The following is a 14,872-nucleotide window of genomic DNA, read 5'->3' as shown; positions in this document are numbered from 1 at the left end:
CGAACGCACACTCACGCGAACGCACACTCACGCGAACGCACACTCACGCGAACGCACACACACACGAACGCACACACAAACGCAAACATACACACACACGCACACATGCACAGACGAACGCGTACAAACACGAACGCGTGCACACAAGAACGCGCACATACACGAACGCGTGCACACAAGAACGCGCACACACACACAAACACGAACATACACACAAACAAACACACACACACATACGCACCATGGACCCCTCTCTCTCGCACTTCTCCCGCTCTGCCTCAGCCTTGGCTTTTGAGCACTTACGCCCCAGTGTGTCAGCTGCTCTTTAGTTCTGCCACCCTGAGACCGTTTGCCATGCAAAGGTTCCTCCCGCGCACTAAGGCGCCGTTGATCTCTCGCTCTCTCGCTCCCTCTCTGTCTCCCCCTTCCTCTCTCTATCACTCTCTCTCTCTCTCTCTCTCTCTCTTGAATGTGGTCCCGAATCAGCCTTTAAAGAGAAATATTAAAGAGTGAATAATACTTGGGCCGGGGTGCAACAAAGGGAACGCTGTGAACCAACGTTGGAACATGTGTGCACAGAACGAACATGGATGGAGACACACACACGCACATACCCGGATAGAGACAGACACACACACACAGTCCCGGATAGAGAGACACACAGAGTCCCGGATAGAGAGACACACAGTCCCGGATAGAGAGACACACAGTCCCGGAAAGAGAGACACACAGTCCCGGACAGAGAGACAAACACAACCCCAGACCCGGATAAAGACACACACACACAGGCTCGGATAGACACACACACACACACACAGGCCCGTATAGATAGAGGCACACACACACATGAATAGAGACACACACAGACGTGGATAGACACACACGGAGACGCGGATAGTGTCACACTGATATACACTCAGATGATGCTTAACAGGGTGCAGGAAACTGCACTTTAATTGTCTCTTACATCGGCTCTATATCGTCCACGCTGGCCTTCATGACGCCCCCTCAGTCTGCTGTCTCGCCTCCACTTCTCACGCTCGGTCTTCCCTCCCCTTCTCTTCACTGAGCCGTCGCTCTGTGTTTGTATGTACTGTAAATATATGGATTGATAATTGATGGCATTGCAACGTAAACCCATTCATTTTCCCATCTGCGGCCTTGAATTATTTCTCTCACTCCCGCGTTCAAATGTTTTGCACATATTCCCGACGCTTTATCGGCCCAGTTGTTGACCTGAACAACATTGCCATCATGTCAATAACGTGAACCCCCCCTCCCCCTATCTCTCTCTCCGTTTGGTCCCCAGGTACGCCAAGATCCACATCCCCATCATCGCGTCGGTGTCGGAGCACCAGCCCACCACATGGGTCTCCTTCTTCTTCGACCTCCACATCCTGGTCTGCACCTTCCCCGCCGGCCTCTGGTTCTGCATCAAGAACATCAACGACGAGCGGGTGTTCGGTACTAGTCCCTCCGTGTGTGTGTGTGTGTGTGTGTGTGTGTGTTGGGCTTTGATCCATATTCATGACATCGGTTGGCTGATGTGAGTGGCACTATTTATGATTTGCTTCATGGATGATGAGTCACTCGACGCCATCCTCTGAAGTTCCTGTCCAATTTCAATACATATCTGAGAAAATGTCTAAAAGCCGTATAATCTGCCGGTAATGAGGTGTCATTTTTCATAACCGTGCCCTTCAACGCTTAAGTTGCTGTGCGTTTGATTTCTGGTCGGGATCGCGGTGTGCCTTTTGCAACTGAATTCGAATGAAGCATTGAGGTTGTAAATACTATCTTGTCTAAGGATTGAAGGCCTAGTCAAAATTCTCAAGATAATTATTAATTTAGATACATTAACTCAGTTACACTAGTTGCAGTCGCTTCGGGTTAAGAGCTGTCAGCCATCCACCCTAGAAGAATGACTAATAGAATCAGTATCGCATCACCGTTTACACAATCTTTGTTGAATGCTCAGCCACCATCTCCTTTGTCCCTGACCCTCATTTATCCCCCTCTCTGTCTGTCTCTGTCTCTGTCCTTCTGGGTATCCTCTATCTATCCTTCTCTGTCGCTCTCTGTCTCGCTCTGTCTCTCGCTCTCCTTCTGTGTATCCTCTCTCTCTCCTTCTCTGTCTCGCTCTGTCCTTCTGTCGCCGCTCTCTCTCTCTTCTATCTCCTTCTGTCTCCTCTCTCTCTCCTTCTTTCTCTCTCTCCTTCTGTCTCTCTCCCCCATTCTTACTCCCATTCCCTCGCCTCGTTCTAACTCTTGTTCTCTCCCTCCCCCACCCCGCCTCCGGCGCCCCCCAGTGGCGCTGTACGCCATCAGCGCGGTGTACTTTGCGGGCGTGATGGTGCGTCTGATGCTGACGCTGACCCCCGTGGTGTGCATGCTGTCGGCGGTGGCCTTCTCCAGCGTGTTCGAGCACTACCTGGGCGACGACTCCAAGCGCGAGACCCCCCCAGCCGAGGACAGCGGCGACGAGGACGACCGCCGTAACCCCGGCAACCTCTACGACAAGGTAAGGTCTCGCCCGCACCGCTCAACGTGTTATCCCCCCCCCCCGTCCTGTTTCGTGGAATGCCACACAACGGGACACTCAGACAGACCACGTGAAACCGCAGATAAAATCTTTTTTTTTTCCACGTATTGAACTCCCATAAACCTTTTTTGTGTGATTTTAAATTAAGAAATTCAAACCGGTTTAACCTTTTCTATCACCCTTATCGCTAAGATTTCATTATAGTTGTGCAGTCTAATGAGAATCTAAATGCATTCTGGGATACTTCTTCTACCCTGATTCACTGGGCCGGCGTCAGCGATCCGTCTCTTGGAAGGGCCCTCCTTGGGGGCCAAAACGGCACTAGATCTACACCTGTGCCGTACCGGGGGACAACAACAGGGTATTGCGGAGGGATCAGGGGTATTGCCTTTCTGCTGTCGCGGAGAGCCAGCGAACGCATTGAAGCACGCAGGGACCACAGAGCCGTCACTGTTTCTTAGATTGGTTTGGATTGATGGAAAGTAACGCCTCGCCGCGTCTCGAAGCAGGTCGGAAGGAAAGATTTGCCCTCGGCGAAACGGCCTGCTTGTTTCACCTCATTGTTTCGATCGCGCTATGTTAATGTCTCACGCGTCTGTCAATTGATCACAACGGGCTTCACAAGCGGCTACACTGAACATGACTCGTGGAGCAGACGCCTAATGACATGAGTGGAGATGTCTAACGTGTCATGTTTCGCTGGTTTCACAGCGTGAACATTTGTCCTTCACTCTGTCTATCTCTCTTTATGTCTCCGTCTCTCTCTGTCTGTGTGTCTGTGTCCTTTTTTATATAACTCAATTTGATACATGGTCATGGCCACTGGTTGGAAGCATCGTAAACGTATACCAATAAAATGTGTTTGTGCTGACACACGCATACACACAGACACACTGAGACACAGACACACACATTGAGACACACACACACACACAATGAGACACAGACACACACAGAAACACAAAAACACATTGTAGCAGCATATATCATTTCCAAACAACGCTAACCCACCCCATAAGTTTCCTGGCGGCCGTATCTCGGACTCCGTCTCTCTCCGGGGCAATACAATATATTTAGCTCTCCGACGCTACTTCCTCAATAATTCATCCCCAAGCCAGGTCTCAATAATTCAGCGGTGCTGGCGGGGTGTGCGACGCGATCGACACTGACCCTCTCTCTCTCTCGCTCTCTCTGTCTCTCTGTCTCTCCATAGGCGGGCAAGGTGCGGAAGCATGTGTCGGAGCAGGAGAAGGCGGAGGAGGGCCTGGGCCCCAACATCAAGTCCATCGTCACCATGCTGATGCTGATGCTGCTGATGATGTTCGCGGTGCACTGCACCTGGGTCACCAGCAACGCTTACTCCAGCCCCAGCGTGGTGCTGGCCTCCTACAACAACGACGGGTGAGGGCCCGGTCGCACGTTCGCTCGCTTGTTTGTTGGCTCGCTCACACAGTCTCGCTCGCTCGCTCTCTCTCTCTCTCTCGCTCACTGTCTCGGTATCGCTCACTGTCTGACTCTCACTCGCTCACTGTCACTCTCTCACACTGTTACTCTCTCCCACTCCCAGTCTCACACACACATAATCACATGATGCAAGTCCCAGTTGTGGATTACTTTGGTCATGGAGATTATTATTTTTTTTTTCCTATTTTTTATGTTACAACCTTTATTGTCATACTTTTCATTTTAACAGCATTATAAGCATGCCCCCTATCCAAGCGATCTAAAAGTCTCCACTGCTGTACTGGCACATACTTGACTAATAGTTAACAGCCTGGGTCGATGGTCAACCTTTATATTATACCTCTGAGTGACTCCTGTGAATTGCTCTTGGACTAAATCCTCACCATCCTCACCAACACTTCCTCTGCTGGGTGGAGAATCCCTTGTTGTATATTTCATACCGCACATTCATAAAACATATCGACGGCTACAGCAGCCCCCCGTAGGAGACATGAATCAAAGGAGGTTAAATTCAATTTGAATGTTTAATCCTCTTCTCCTATAGTGAGTGTGGGGATCTCCACCCCTAATTACCATGGTTGTGGCTGCACACGCTAATCGCCCGTTTGGGACATGACTGTAGTTGCGCTTTCATCACACATTCATCACCTCTCGGAAGACTTCCATGAGCGCGGTTTAATCTGATGTTGTATGACCGAGCACTCCATCTAACGCCTTAATCAACACACATTGGCGTTGGGCGGGGAACACATTCACAGGCACATTGCCGCAGGTTAGAGTCTCCAATCTACATCAAATAAATATGCCCCGCTTGTTTAATGATTGTTGAAATTACAGTCTGCTTTCTTGCACATTAGTGGGTTTGCTTTCCTTCTGTTGATTCTGTGAGATAATGTGTGCGAAAAATAGCATGCAGGCATGTATGCCTTTGTTTGGTAAAACAGTTTTTCACACTCTACGCACAAACAGACGGATACATACACACATGCTGAACACTTACTGAACAGACACACAAACGCTGAACAAAGACACACACATATACACTGAACACAAACACACAGTGATCACAGACACACACACACTGAACACAGAGACGCGCGCACACACACACACACTGAACACGCATGCCAACACGCATGCCAACGCACACCTCTCAGTCTACCTAACGTTTAATGGATCGCTGGCTTGCGACCGAGGAGTGGAATGTTCAATTAAAATATGAAAATGAGGGCTTTGGCTGGGAGTCATTATGCAGCGACGCGCTGTTTCCAGCTGTTGTTGCCACATGTCAAGTTATTACAGTCATGACATGAAATATTAATGGAGGCCTTGAGGAGGGGCTGGAAGGGTCCCCTATACACTCGTCACAGCGTTACACTTGTAACCCCCCTTCCCCCCCCCGCCGTTAGGACGCGAAACATCCTGGACGACTTCAGGGAGGCGTACTATTGGCTGAGGCAGAACACTGACGAGCACGTGCGTGTGATGTCGTGGTGGGACTACGGCTACCAGATAGCGGGAATGGCGAACCGCACCACGCTGGTGGACAACAACACCTGGAACAACAGCCACATAGCGCTGGTGAGGGGGTCTCTCTCTCGCCTTCTCTTTTGTGCCCGCCCCTGCTGTGTTTTCTTTGCGAGTTTCGACTTTCTTAACAATGTTCTTCTCTGCTCTGTTGTTGGTTTTTTGTTGTGGAGACAGTGCATCTTGGAATACTTCCAAACAATATCTTTCAGTGATTTGGGGGAAAATTGCGTAGTTCGTACTTCATTGACGCTGTAACTGCTTAGCGTTTGGTTTTGATTTGACAGCGATAAAAGAACGGAACAGATTATCTGCTTAGTTTGAAATCATCTTTCTTTTTGTTGACATTCTCTGAAATGTTATTTTCTCGGCCAAACACGGAGCCAGGGTTCTGATTGGGCTGTCAAGCTGCCATCACATAAACTCTGTATCTCTCTCTCTCTCCCGAAAAGGTTTCTGGGAAATACATGCGTAAATGTCTTTGCTATTTTTCTGTCGGTTTTATGCTTCTCTGGTCCCAAATGATGTAAGACGAGGAGAGGGGAAGGAGGTTATCTAAAACTGGATGAAACATAATTTCCCCATTCCCCCCGGTCTTGTCCAGGTCGGCAAAGCCATGTCGTCCAATGAGAGCGCGGCCTACCAGATCATGAGGTCCCTGGACGTGGACTACGTGCTGATCATCTTCGGCGGTGTGATTGGCTACTCGGGCGATGACATCAATAAGTTCCTTTGGATGGTGCGGATAGCAGAGGGGGAACACCCCAGGGACATCAGGGTAAGTGTGTGTGTGTGTGTGTGTGTGTGTGTGTGTGTGTGTGTGTGTGTGCGCGCGCCCACGCCAGCACACACACAGAGCCACGGCAGCAACTGCCCCGTCAGCGTTACTACACTCGTCTCTCTGAACGTCCGCCAACTCGCAGAGCACCCACAATGCATCTGGTGCCATCAAGGGCGCGCTAGGGCCCCTGCTGTATACCTCCTGCTAATTAGTTTGGCTGAAGTTGTGCGGCACCAGGTGCTGCCGGCCCTAATGAACCAAGGCTCAGGCCCCTATAGAAGGGGATCTGAGACCGCCTGGAAAGACGAAACGCCTCGAAAGCTGAGAAGGTGTTTATTTAGAAGATTGTCTTTAACCAGGGCCATCGATTGAATCGGAGGCTAAAAGAAAGATGGCAATCTAATTATGCGCGGGGAGTTCCGTGGCGTCGGGGAGAAAGCGGTGTAAGATAGTGCATGATGTGTATCCTTGAGGGAAAGTCACACCAATGCAAACTCTCGGCGAGCCCTTCCACTTATCGCCCTCATCACTTTGCATTTAGATCACTCTCCTTGGGTGTCCTCGTCTGTGGGCTGGGCCTGTCACCAATCTGTCTCCCCCCCCCGCCCCCATACCCCCTCTTTGTGTCCTTCAGGAGAGTGACTACTTCACCCCTCAGGGGGAGTTCAGGGTGGACAAGGCCGGCTCCCCCACGCTGCTCAACTGCCTGATGTACAAGATGTCCTACTACCGCTTCGGAGAGATGCAGGTGAGCAGAAGCCTATGGCAGCAGATGGGGTGGGAGGGGCGTACCTACAGTCTAGTTACCTTATCTTATTCAGCAGGCGCTTTTATCCAAAGAGGTCAAGTTGGAGTCGCTACAACCTGGTTTTTAGAATAAATGCAAAGCACTGCAACGCAGCCGTTGCAATGAAACACAAGGTCAGCATGGTTTATAGTGCCGGTGCCAACGGATCTTTCTAAATTCAGTTCAAGTTATTTTTATTTGTCAAATGCACAACATAACAGGCATAGCATTCATAGCTTGAAATTGATTTTTTTTTTTTATCCCAAACTCTCCTTGACAATGCAAAGAATTAAAAATATATCTATGGTATAAGAAGATAAAAAGGGTAACAAGGTACAGCGCAATTAAGATAAAATTGTGTGTCTGGAGTAGTTTGTAGACCTGCTCCCTGATGCCCTCCAGCGGCTCCGACGGCCCTCCTCCCCTATCGTTGGCCGGGGTGGGTGCCCCCTCCCTGGGGAAGGGGGGAGCGGGTGCACCCATTTCCTCCCTCGTCCATCCTCCGCGAGAAGGGGGAGGAAATGGGTCCCTCCCCTACCCAACGGTGCGAACCCACTCTTCTGGCAGTGAGAGGACAGAGGAGTGAGGCAGGAGTGAGGCGAGGGTGGAGCTGAGTGTATCCACGGGTGAATAACAGTGAACATAAACTGCAGTACTGGAGTCCCCTAGGCTTGTCGTTATGTGCAATAATATTGCATTTCTGAATATGTTGCTGGTATGAACATGTTCAGGCGGTACGGTGGGGAAAATCCCCATAATAATAATAAAACACAGCAGGGTTGATGTGGGGCTAAACGTGACAGGGTCGCATCCTGACGCCAGAGCAGCTCGCTGGGGAGGAGACGCATTGATCTTTTCATCAAAGTACTTCCCAATGTCACGTCGGCTGTTTGAAACGTGCCACGCTCCTTTGTCAGTGTGTTCATGCCTGTGGATCGCGTCGGGTCGTGTTTTTTCCCCCTGCGCTCGCTGCAGCAACGGCATGACATTGTTTCGTAAGTGCATAACATCCATAAGAAATGGGGTGTCGGACAGCCCCACAGTGGACACTCTGTACCCAGACCAGCGGGGGCTGGGGATCAACCCCCGGTCGCCCCGAGTGTTCCTGGAGGGCATTGGACCGGGGGCGGGCCAAGGGGGCCTGGAAGTGAGAGGAGCGCAACACTATTTATATCCAGTTGCTCGCCGATGTTGGAGAGAGTCAGAATGTGTTGGTGAGAGGAGGCAGTCGGGCTAACAGAGAGAGTTATGGAGACACCGTTTAAGTGAGGAGATGTGTCTGTTGTAGGGACGGGCTGCTTGAGTACTCTGTCTGGATGGCAGCAGATCTGGGATCCAGCAGTCCTGTGTTGTAGAAGAACTTCAGGGGGGGAAAGAGAATGGACACCAAAGACTGCGAGAGTCTTGGATACGCCTGGTTCCCTGTTATAGTATATACTGTACTCTACTATTCTACTTTTAATAAGAGTGTTTCCTCAGTGGCCATTCTGCACGTTGTCGATTTGAAACTTTTGCAGACTCTTTTTCTTAGAACATCGGTGTCCGGAAAGGATATTTATAGCTTCCCACCGGGAAATATTCTGGCTGGTTTTCTGTTCGCAATTTATGCAATTGCACACTTTCAACGGTGCTAACCGGTGCCTGGCTATGATGAACTTGTTCGGAAAAATATACTCGAAATTGCACTCATCTTTGATCTTTGTCATATCTGGTGATATTTTGACATTAGATCCGAAACAAATTGAAAGTACCGTGAAATTAACCTCAATTTCCCGTCCCTCCTGTTCAGAGTTGTGATGGTGAGGTTGTGAGAGATACAGCTCTGCATCAGGATGAGGTCTGTTTGACAGCCTGTTTAGCCTACGTCGGAGCCCGGGTAGCAGTAGGAGTCAGTCGGCAGACTGAGGTGCGTCTCGCAGGCTGTCGAAGTCCCCCAGGGATCACCCGAGTAGAGCCGTCCACGTCCTCCGTGAAGCAGGATGACGAAATGACCCCAATGTACCTTCTAACCCTCGTCTGCAGTCATACCAACGACACGGTACACAAGCGACGCGTCACTGCCTGCTCTCCTCCCGACGACAGAGGGCTGAACTTCAGGAGATGTGGCGTTGAGCAAAAACCTGAGAGGGCAGCAGGAGTAGCCTGGCCCCCCCCCAGGGGTTCTCTGCGAGGGTCCGGAGAGAGAGGGCACGGAGTTCGGAGTTTAGACTGGGAAGTTCGGCCGCTTTGTCGACCGCTGACCAGCAGTTCCGCACAAACCCACACACGGACGAAGAGGGCGAAGTGGTAACAGGGGTCAGAGGTCGTCTGTGTTTTTGCGTGTCCACATTCAAAACAGACAGAATATGAATGAGAAAAGAGCCGCTGGTGAATGACTGGAGTGAACTGTTGACGTACAGTGCAAGAGGAGACAATGGAGAATGCCATGAATTCTTGAGTCTGCGCCGGTAGAATCAAAAAGGTCTACGTCCCAGAGAAACCCAACAAATAGCCCACAGCTAGGTGAGTGCAGCTAACAATGGCTAAACTAGCTGATCTCCCAGTAAATAACAAGTCAAGGCAAAATGCTAGGCACGAAGAAGAAGTTTGATTGAAGTTCTGAAGCGACCTCGAAAAGAGTCCAATTCCGGTAGAAAATGCGCACATTACACTGGGCAGAGTTCAAGGAGTTCACTATGTAGGTTGGACCTTCATCCAACTGCTTAACCAATGTTTAGTGCCTCTGCGGTGAAAGGGAGAAGCATCCATCGATGGTGGGGTGTGTCAAGCCCACCAGACGATGAGATGGGCGGTGGGTGGCTTTAGGAAGAAACGCCGCGCTCAGATCCAACATCCTCAGCAGGAGAATAACGACTTCACGCCTCCAACCTTGTCTCTCAACCGTAAATAACAAAATAAAAAACGATCGGCTGGTGGAAAAACGTGTGATGTGATCTGCGACGGCTTAGGCAGCGCGTTTCCTCCAGACAGGATCCTTGAAGGGGTCCTAGGGGGGCCGAGACAGACAAACAGACAGAGGAAGGAGGAGGAATTACAGAGCGAGAGATCGGGTTATTGGGGGGCGGGGGGGGGGCCCTGCTGTTGCGGTTCCTGGCTGGTTCAGCGTGGGGGTTCATGGGAATAGGAAGTGAGGCGGTGCCAAGTTGTTCTGATATCCGCACATAAAGCCCCGTCTGGCTGCCAGCTTGGGCCCTCTCCTGCGGTGGTTCCTGCTGCTTCAACACCAACGCCAGGGACCGCCCAGCCAGGGCCCCGTCCAGATCCAGATCCAGATCCAACTTCATGGTCATTGGGCAGAGTACAAGTACACAGACAACGACATGGTGGTCGGAGATCTAAACAGAAGTGCAAAAGAGCGGTTAAGGTACAGCTTGAACGTGATTTTCATATAGTGCAATATAAGTAGAGTATAGGCAATATAGGTACAGTATAGACAATATATGTACAGTGTAGACAATAAATGTACAGTGTAGACAATAAATGTACAGTAAATACAATAAATGTACAGTAAAGACAATATATGTTGAGTAAAGACAATATAAGTACAGTATAGGCAATAGAAGTACAGTATAGAGTACTTGGAATCCAGGTCTCTTGGACCGGGGGGGTGGGGGGGGAAGGCAGAGATGGAACGAGGGGCCGGAGAGCAAGACCGGGAAAATGAATAAGAGGGGAGCCAGGGGGAAGAGATGCCAGGGGAAACGGGGAAGGAATGGAGGCGAGGCGAGAGCCAGAGGTGTTGGTTTTGTGGCGGTGGAGAGCCGAGAGGACGAGGGCAGACCCGAGGCTTGGAGGACACCGCTAAGGAAATAAACAAACCCCGGAGTAGCCAGCCAGGGGGTGTGAGCCGGGAGGTGCGAGGCCATCACAATGCAGTTCACAGCGAAGTGCACACGGAGAGGGGATTGAATGATAACCGGGGACAGCCGTCCGGGAGAGTGCACCGCCCCAGAGGTGCAGCCCGTATCACATGGAGCTCCTCCACGCCTCTTTTTTATGCGTGCTCGCCTCGTACGTGCGCTAGGTGTTGTGTTGGCTCCACTGGAAGGCAATATTGATTTAGGTTTTGTGTTGATCGTTCAAAGTGTTTTTGCCTCCGTTGCTTTCCCTGAACAGGTAGGGGAAACTCTCCCAAGGGAGGGCAGTTCTTTCCGCTGTTGACAGAGCCGCCTCGCTCTGTCGGCGCTGCCTTTTCCCTGTGAACACATTTACGTTCTGAAACGTACCACAGACAGCAGAAGGCTGTGCTGCGTTGGTGTCTAAAGCTATAAAACACCAGAGCTTGCAGTTGTGATTCAGCGAGAGTAAGATCTCTCCCAGACACAACCCCAGTAGGGAGTTGGAGCCGGCCCTTGTGTTTTGCTTGAGGCTAGCTCTCCCTCTAGTGGCAGGAGAATATGCGTTTGTCAGGCTTACTGTTGCTGTGCCATCATTCTCCATCAGTAGTCTGCAGGAAGACGCCACGGGGGATTAGTTAAATTAATTAGCTAGATTAATTTAAAGGTTGACGGAAGTGAAAAGCGGTGATCATAGCTGTCCCATAACTCTTCATCTCCCTCCTGTCCGCCCTCCTCCCCCCTCCACCAGCTGGACTTCCGGACGCCACCGGGCTTCGACCGCACGCGCAACGCCGAGATCGGCAACAAGGACATCAAGTTCAAGCACCTGGAGGAGGCGTTCACGTCGGAGCACTGGCTGGTGCGTATCTACAAGGTGAAGAAGCTGGAGAACCGCCAGCCGCTGGAGCGCAAGCTGCGAAGCGTCCTGCCCAAGCCCAAGTACACCTCCAAAAAGGTAAGCGCTCAGCCCGGTCACCTGACCGGGGTGTCTTATGATCTGAGTGCTTTGGCCGTGTCCCATTTCAGTGTGATGGTTATACGATGATACTGCTTAATCTTTTCAATATTTCATTGTACAATATGTTTTAAATATTATCCATTGTGTATTATTAGTGCTGTTCCACTGCCTGTGTCTTCTGAGCAATGTGTTAAGCAGGGCGATAGCCAAATTTTTCAGGGCCAGGGTTTTAATTAAGTGCGTATTCATTCCCTGAACAGACGTCCAAGAGAAAGCGAGGACACATCAGGAACAAGCTGACTCTGAAGAAAGGCAAGAAACAAACGCGGAAATAATGAGGACCAGAGAACCCCCCCCCCCCCCCCCCCTCCCAACACACACAAATACACACACATGCTCACAAACACACACTTACACACACTTACACCCTACTTACGCAAACACTCACTCGCAACTGTCCAAGAACCTCTCAAAGAAAAACTTGTACGACTTATGAAGAATCATCTCTTAAACCAAGCCCCCGCTGTCTGGAGGGGGGGCCCCAGCTCCCGGACGGTGGTACCCCTTACCGGGGGTCCCCGCCCCCCACCACGGGCCCGGGGAAGCTCCTAGTGTCCCATCTCTGACCAGCTCCAGACGCATCATCCATTTTATCCTGAGGATATCTTGCTTTCAAACCCTCTTTTTTTTTTTCGTTCCTTTTCTTTTTCTGTGCAATTTTCTTTTTTTTGTGCTTGAATGTGGCGAAACACTGCTGGGTTCAGCGTCTCAATCAACTCTGTTTTTGTTTTGGTGGTATTTCTTTTTAATTGCGTACTATTAACTGCTCGTTAGGTCCGGGCTGTTCATCTAATGGGACGGGGTGGGTGGATGGACGTGGAGATGACTAATACTGTGGAGGCCGGGAGGATTTTTGCACCAAAGACCCAGCAGGGACTCTGCAACGTGGCCCCCCAAGGCCGCTCGAGAGGGTCCGACCGGTGAAAGACTACTTCCTGAAAAAAGGTGTGTACGGAGGTCTTGTAAGAGGAGTGCCGGCGTTTAGACGCGTCCCGTATGTGATAACTTATTATGAGTCTTCTCCTCCATTCCAAACGATTCGCTAATAAAAAAGAAGAATGGCTTGATGTGTGTATATATGTGGAGAAAATGTCTGAAAGGGTTCTAATATATTGGATTATTGTGGTGGTTTTTCTTTGTTTTAATATGGAGATTCTGTTTGTTTCTTTGTTGGTGTCTATGGGCGGTGTGGCAGCAAATCAATCCGTGAATGCAATAAATTCCTAATGAATAAAGTCTAATGGAGGGAGTTGAGGTTTTGTTATAAGAATGAATGTGAATTTTTACTAAGACTTATTCACCAAATGCTTCGATTGTACATGCTGCTGCTAGAGTTTTAAAGAAGGGGTAGTTCTAATAAATGATGAGTCCTCCTATCCACCAGAGGGAGCTCTGAGTAAGCCTAGTGCCTCATTGCTGGTATCCACTTGAGTGTTTCTTTGGCTTGTAACGTGTTCACTCGTATTACATATAGTTTGACAGTGGGAGGATTTGGCAATGACTGCCAATGATGGAATTGAAGGGGGTTGGGGGGGGTTATGCCCTCTTTAAGAACCCTAAAGAGGGCAAGAGACCCACGCTAATCGAAGTCTAGTGAGCCAGTGTGAATAGAAAGGCCAGCATTACATTTGAATATGTTTTGTCTGACCATGTCCCCTATATTTTGTTTTATCTCCTATGGGCACTGCACTGTTCCTGGCTCTTTAGAGGTCCATATAGGCTTGTTCTGTTGTTGTGGGGGTTCTTGGGCCCACTGTTGGAATGTGTTGTTAAACTAAATGGCTCATCACCTGACTATAAAGGGCTTTATATGGTTCCACGTTCCCGCAATGCAATGACCACGCAGACGCTTCGACGCAGTCGTGAACGTTTATGGTTCTGCGTCGGGTTTTAGTAAGCGGACCAATCACATCCCTTGCTGCTGCGTCGCCTCGACGGAAGGTTACGATTTTTTCGAGGCACACGTCCGGCCCTTGGGGTGGACGCAAGGAGTGTACGCAAGGACGTAAGGGGTCCATAACCCCCTTGCGTAGCGGGAACGTGGAACCATAAAAAGTCCTTAACACGTTATGGAGTTGCACTTCCTCCTCACACCTAGTGCATCTTTTTCAAACGGTTATTTTCTTTTTTGTTCTTCATTTTGGCCATGTTCTCTGAGGTAGTCTCACAAAACAGATGTTGGACTGATATCTAAAATGGCTACATTCGCACTAATTCGGTTTCTTTGGTAGGTCACTAGAAGTTCAGCTATACTATAGTATACTGGTATCCCAAATTACCGCCAAGGCAACAGGGGACCGTAGCTAAAGAGTTGTGAGTGCAGAAAGTGTCATTGTTTTCCATAAAAGCATATCAGTTCCTTCCGAGTTGAGATGAAGCCTTAATGTTATTTATATTGTAAAAAAATTAAATGAAATAAAAAACATTCTTAATTATTTTAAAACCTTTTTGTTTTTAATTTCTTTTTTTACTTTTTTGATGTTTAGTGCTTTTTTGTGTTAAGTCTTCAGCGCCACTGGATTCACTATTTTTGATGCATTGCCCTAAAAAAAACATTCTTTCCTCTTGCTCAACCTCAAGGTTTACATTTTTACATTGTTTCGTTTGCTCATGTTGAAATGTAGACCAGATTAAAACAACTATTCAAGTTTGCAAAAATGATTGTTCGATTTTTTTCGGGTCTGGTCTGGAATTTTCTATTATCTTCCTTGTAAATTAATTTATTTTGTTGATAAAGTTAAACTTTGGAAACTTCACCTCTTCATTGAGTGAGTCCAATTTATTCTTTTCAGCTTAGTTTGTAGACAAACCACACGAGGGCAGTGTTAGTCAAGTCATCTGCTCACTTGGTTATAAACGACCCTATGAATTATACTTGGTAGCCTGAAGCATCAATTATCAAAGTGGGGTCCAC

The 14,872-nt window shown here is 49.2% G+C and overlaps 1 protein-coding gene across 1 annotated transcript in view; it reads left to right on the top strand.

Annotated features, from left to right (window-relative positions):
- The window catches only part of LOC130375397 (dolichyl-diphosphooligosaccharide--protein glycosyltransferase subunit STT3B), a 78,975-nt gene extending 64,324 nt beyond the window's left edge, over positions 1 to 14,651 (top strand). Inside the window, exons 9-16 of the mRNA XM_056582295.1 lie at positions 1,310 to 1,464; positions 2,310 to 2,521; positions 3,756 to 3,943; positions 5,416 to 5,587; positions 6,138 to 6,311; positions 6,949 to 7,062; positions 11,689 to 11,895; positions 12,159 to 14,651. Of these exons, the coding sequence (XP_056438270.1) occupies positions 1,310 to 1,464; positions 2,310 to 2,521; positions 3,756 to 3,943; positions 5,416 to 5,587; positions 6,138 to 6,311; positions 6,949 to 7,062; positions 11,689 to 11,895; positions 12,159 to 12,233 (1,297 nt within the window). The 3' untranslated portion in view covers positions 12,234 to 14,651. The remainder of the gene's footprint in view (positions 1 to 1,309; positions 1,465 to 2,309; positions 2,522 to 3,755; positions 3,944 to 5,415; positions 5,588 to 6,137; positions 6,312 to 6,948; positions 7,063 to 11,688; positions 11,896 to 12,158) is intronic.
- The last annotated feature ends 221 nt before the right edge of the window (positions 14,652 to 14,872 follow it).

This window comes from Gadus chalcogrammus, chromosome 22, assembly GCF_026213295.1.
Source record: "Gadus chalcogrammus isolate NIFS_2021 chromosome 22, NIFS_Gcha_1.0, whole genome shotgun sequence".
Taxonomy (NCBI): Eukaryota; Metazoa; Chordata; class Actinopteri; order Gadiformes; family Gadidae; genus Gadus; species Gadus chalcogrammus.
Note: the sequence above shows the minus strand (reverse complement) of the source record. Positions and strands in the feature narration are given on the sequence as shown.